The following is a 5,375-nucleotide window of genomic DNA, read 5'->3' on the forward strand; positions in this document are numbered from 1 at the left end:
TTAATATGCAGGACCTAGAAATTCAAAGATAAGTTGCATCTTGGGAAATGAGTAGGGTATATATGGATGAAATTCACATGGTGGGGCATGAAATTTGATAAGCTGGTCATGTTAACAACTATTGTCTTGGTAACATGACACATAATTTGCACAAGTGGCAGACACTTGGATCGACAAGCATCAGATAATGCATGTACTTTTTTGCAATTGCTGCATCATGTACTTGGCCTAGCTTATTTGTTTTGCTCAAGTACTACTTTTAAGCTAAAATGGAAAGAATTCATGTACTTTTATGTTACATTTGATGCTTGAGAAGATTAATGTCTATATAGCAAACTTTATGCAGTTTAATGAGAGATGATCTGGGATGTGAAGTTTTATCCTAAAACTAGCTAGCTACGTTTTCTGCAAACAAATCTTCAAAGGTAGTACTTATTAAACTATATATATATATATAATAGTAGAATTTATTACTATTATTATAAAAAAAAAAAAAAAAACCCAGAGCTTTCTTGCGACCTTTTTTGCTACTTTTTTTTATTAGGCCTCACTTGCCACTTGACATAGCTTGCGATCCTCTTTCGCTAGTGTGCATCATGATGATACGTTATCTTCCACCTTGGAATGCCTCGGGAGTCAGGACCCTTTAGGCATCGTGTAATACTTTCTCCCGTTCCCGCAGGACCCTTTAGGCATTGTAATCTTTTCCAGGAGAAGCAGGCCTTTAGGGGACTTCCCTTGCTGATGTTTCGCTTTGTATCTTGGGCGGCTCCTTTGGCTCTTCATCAGTCGAAAAGGCTCTCTCTTGGGACTTGATGTGATATTGATCACCTTCTTTCCCCCATAAAACAACGTATAGACCAAGGATGACAATGGATCCTCCCAGAATTCTGAAGGGGACATAGAATAAATTCAGAGACTATCTAAATCCTTATGTGCGGGTGTGTGCGGCTCCTGAAAGTGGACATCAATCCGTGATAATATTGATGATTATACCTGCCCGTGTGCAGTCTTTTGCCAAGAAGAAAGTACTCTTGAAGCCCTACAAACAGTGTTCCAAGGGGATTAAACATGGTCACAAAAACTGGTCCTTTTTGCTTTGTGCACCATAGTTGAGTGACGGTTGCTAGACCTGCGCATACAACTCCCTGCCATTTATCATAAAAAACTTAAACAAACATAATTTAGAACTAACTGCAACTAATATCAAAATTCATTCATTTTCTACTTACAGCATACACGATGGACCAGAAATATATGTCAAACGCAATGGACCATGCTGCTGGTTTGTGTAGTATGATTACAGTGAAGACAGCTGATTGTGCTGCACCGATGAAGTTTATCCATGCAGTTAGTGACAGTTGCGCAGGATACTTCTTCAATGTGATTCCCTACATGGTTTACATAGATCACACCATTATCTTTCATGTCAAATTATCTTTATGATTATTTTTCTTGGGTTCAAGTACTGGGTCTTAGAAAGCTTGCTTCCTAAATTTAAATACCCAAAAAGTTTGAAAGTCTCATACAACTATACAAGTACTTGCATAGCAACTGGCTCTCTAAATCCATCACTTCTTCATAAATAGCAGTTCACAAATAAAAGATTTTGATTATTCTTTGTATATATTTGCTTGTAAGTAAATGAGTTTTTTGTCCCTTGCTATGTACTGTTGCATAGCAGCATATGTAATCTGAACTTGCAACATTTAGCAGAAAGCTTTGAATAGTTATGGATATACCTGCATGATGAACCATGAAGACCACGTCAAGCAACTTACAACAGTTAGTATTGGTCCTTTAATCCAGTTCTCATGGACATATTTAGTTCTGGTTATGTGGATAGGAGCACTCTTCCAACTTCGAACTTCGGGTCCTCTATACAAAGTGGTGACCAACACCCCAGCCAAGGATATCGAGGTTCCCAGGACTTTTGCCATCCCACGGGGGTTCCTAATATCAACAGTCTCCAACCTGCACAAAAGCACTAAAACGTTTTCATGATGTCTCCCATGCAAGTATTCATCAAGTGAAGAGAGAGAGATGTTCATGAAGTATTATTTAGCCCCACCTGAATGCAACTGCAATTACGAAAGTCATGGATGGAATGGTGTTGACTATGGACGTGACAAAGGTAGAAGATGTGTATTTCAAACTTGCGAAGTACAAGTTTAAGGTTAAGCTAACCCTGTTTTACATATATATATATATATATATATATATATATATAAAAGTAAACTGTAAGTGCTTCTTATTTGATCAAACAGTACTAATCACTAAAATTTCTCTCATGCGTACGTGTTCTGTTTACCTACCCTAGTAGAGAAAGCAGAAACATCTCCAAAAACAAAGCTAATGTCAGCTTTGGCCTTACTTTCCTGCAGGAAAGAAAATGAAAAATCAAATGGTACTGAAAACCTCAAGGAATGAATAATTTCCAATATCGATTGGTCTGCTACAAGCTTGGAGATAATCAATTAACTGTTGGAAAATTTATTTGCATTTATGTTAGACGTAAATTAGACCGTACCTTTCAAGAAAATATGCAAAAGGAAGCATCACCAAACCACCCAAAATATGTCGATAAGTTACAAAGATATGAGGATTCATCCCATGGTTGAAGGAAGCGTCTGTGAAGAGATACAGAATCGTATAACCAATCTGTACCAGAACCATGAGAAGGTGTGGCTTAAATCTCCTGAAGTTCACCCTCAATTTGTCTGCTGCTGGTGCCATTGCTACCTCTTGAGAATGTCTTATCTTTTCCGCCCCCTCTATTTATAATGGAAGCACAAAATGCATCTTTGCCCATGGATGTGGACTTAAAGAGTTGATCTTTACTTATCATGCTCACAAGTTGAAGGAATCATGTTCTTGTAGAAGTTCCAAAACTAAATAAATTGATACCTGAATTGAAGAAACCTGGCAAGTACGAAATGAAAAGATCACAATAGTGTTTTATGCCTGTCAATAGTCATCCAAATGCTCTTTTTAGTCAAAATTTAACTAAAACCAATGAAAACCATCTACATCATACTCTCCAAAGAAAATAAAAGGGTTGGGCTGGGTCATTACAAATGGTGTTTCTAAAAAGTGCATTATTAAAATAGAAAAAAAATTATTATTTTTTGTTAAATTTTGGCTAATTAAAGTACTACGACTAATCTAATGTCAGTGCTCTCATAAATCATGACTTGAAATAATTAATCAAGCAATGTATATGTCGTATATAACTAAATCACATAAATTTATAACTGTAAATTAAAACTATCTTATAGACATAATTTTCATTTAATAATAATAAAATGGGATATGAGAGATGAGAAAAATTCTATTAATAAGCCTCACACACCACACAGTGCACACACCACCTTTTTTGTTATTTTTTAAATTTTTTCTCTTACCAAATGTGTGGTATATGAATGATAAGTAGAAAAATTCAATTGTTTTAAGAAGAATAAAACCAAAAAAAAAAAATTTAAAAATAAAAGAAATTGTGGTATGTACTCATGTGTGTGAGACTTACGAATAGCAATGCTCATAATAGTTATGCCATAATTTCTTCGATTAGATTAGACGACTTTGATATTTGTTCTTTGTTTGTGGTTACAAAAGGGCAGCATGCCCAGAAAACTGAACATTTTGAGTGGAGCTAGCATTTATAATCTCCATTAGCTAGCATTAATTCTACTACTACTAGCAGTAGTAGTACTGCAATGTTCGGATACAGATGATGATTAGTCACGATCACCTACTTTATTATCATCACCAATAACAGTTCTAACATATTAATCAAATTAAAAGAATAATCTTCTTAATTAATTAATTTAGTGCTTGCTCATGATCTCGTTATTATATATGCAATATATATATATATATATATATATATATATATAATTGGGGTGCGCATCTGGTAATTTAATTTAGAGTTTCAGCAAATTATTTGGAACATCTTTTAATTAATTTCCTCGTGGCTGAGCTAGCCAGGCACAAAGTACCTATAGTTCCAATTCGAACAGAACAACATGTTTATCATGAGCATCGGAATATCGTTCCTGTAGCTTGTTCTTTCCTCCCCCTACGTGTACATGCTTTGGAACAGAAGAGTACTGGATCCATACCAGCCTTTTTTCTTTAATTTGTGGTATATGAGAATGTCTTGATCATTATATATATATATATATATATATATATATATATATATATATATATCCCCCTACGTGTACATGCTTTGGAACAGAAGAGTACTGGATCCATACCAGCCTTTTTTCTTTAATTTGTGGTATATGAGAATGTCTTGATCATTATATATATATATATATATATATATATATATACACACTAGGTAAAAGTAACGTGCAATGCACGTTTGCTTAGTTTATATTTATTTATTTTTGTTAAGAACTAATTTTTTTATTACTAAGGATGTAATGTTTTCAGTTAATTAAATAACGATGTAATTTTTATGTAATTTATAAATAATTACACGATGTGATATATTATAAAATAAGAATATTAATAAAAACTATAAATAACATGGTCCTATAAATAAATTTCGTCCATAGTTTTATGAAAGTTGTTTGAAATAATTTTGATTCTAGGATAATGATTCAGTATTTTTCTCATATTGCATTGCTTCAATAGAGAGGACATTAAAATGCCTATGATGACGATTTAACATTTTCCTCATCTTGCATTGCCTCAATAGAGAGAACATCAAAATGCCTGTATTTTTTCTCCTTCAGTTTCTCTAGATCTATATAAACTTGAATCTTCCAATTTTTTTTTGATAATTTATCCACAACACTTTTAATATATGATCGATGTTCTTGCAAAATAAAATTTAAATAGCTTTACATAATTAATAAAAAACCAATTTCTTTTTTAATTAATTCATTATAATCAAACTCAATTTTTGAATAAAAAATTTAAAAGATATCTCTTCTGTATGTTCCATCAACTCAACTGCTGAACAACCAAATGTCTCTTATGCTACTTCACCAAACACAGTAGCAACTAACTTTCCAGTGTTATCGTCTAGTTCAACATATACCCTAACACTTTAAATGCATTGAATATATTATTTTAAATTTTAATAGTGTTAAATTCTAAATTAAATTATATATAAATTATAAATTAAAATTGTAAAATACATACCGTGTTTTGCATACCCCTTGACTTTTGCAATATATATAAATGAAGCTTTCATTCTATTTATATCCAATTCCTTTATTACAGCCAACACATGACATGTAAATAAAATATTTGATCCAAGTCAATCATATTTATCTTCGCCTCTATCCAGAATTTTACTTTCTACGTTAAATCATAATGAATTTTTAGAATGGATGCTTTTGTAAATATTTTAATTTATT

General features: G+C 32.7%; 1 protein-coding gene across 1 annotated transcript; it reads right to left on the bottom strand.

Annotated features, from left to right (window-relative positions):
- Window positions 1-508: 508 nt before the first annotated feature.
- On the bottom strand, window positions 509-2,709 carry LOC108980092 (WAT1-related protein At4g08300-like). Its single transcript, XM_018950910.2, has 7 exons — window positions 2,531-2,709; window positions 2,316-2,378; window positions 2,072-2,188; window positions 1,743-1,974; window positions 1,233-1,391; window positions 997-1,148; window positions 509-890 (listed from the first exon to the last, which is right to left on the bottom strand). The coding sequence occupies exons 1-7, from the start codon at window positions 2,674-2,676 to the stop codon at window positions 725-727; spliced, it is 1,035 nt and encodes a 344-aa protein (XP_018806455.2). The 5' UTR covers window positions 2,677-2,709; the 3' UTR covers window positions 509-724.
- Window positions 2,710-5,375: the final 2,666 nt, after the last annotated feature.

The sequence above is a fragment of the Juglans regia genome, chromosome 7, assembly GCF_001411555.2.
Source record: "Juglans regia cultivar Chandler chromosome 7, Walnut 2.0, whole genome shotgun sequence".
Lineage (NCBI taxonomy): Eukaryota > Viridiplantae > Streptophyta > Magnoliopsida > Fagales > Juglandaceae > Juglans > Juglans regia.

Excerpts from the sequence above, each read along its gene's own strand:
- LOC108980092 (XM_018950910.2), bottom strand. The coding sequence starts at position 2,676 with ATGGTTCTGGTACAGATTGGTTATACGATTCTGTATCTCTTCACAGAC. Across the intron at positions 2,379-2,530 it reads TTTGCATATTTTCTTGAAAG|GAAAGTAAGGCCAAAGCTGA; the intron begins GTACGGTCTAAT and ends TCTTTCCTGCAG. Across the intron at positions 891-996 it reads AAAAGACTGCACACGGGCAG|AATTCTGGGAGGATCCATTG; the intron begins GTATAATCATCA and ends TGTCCCCTTCAG.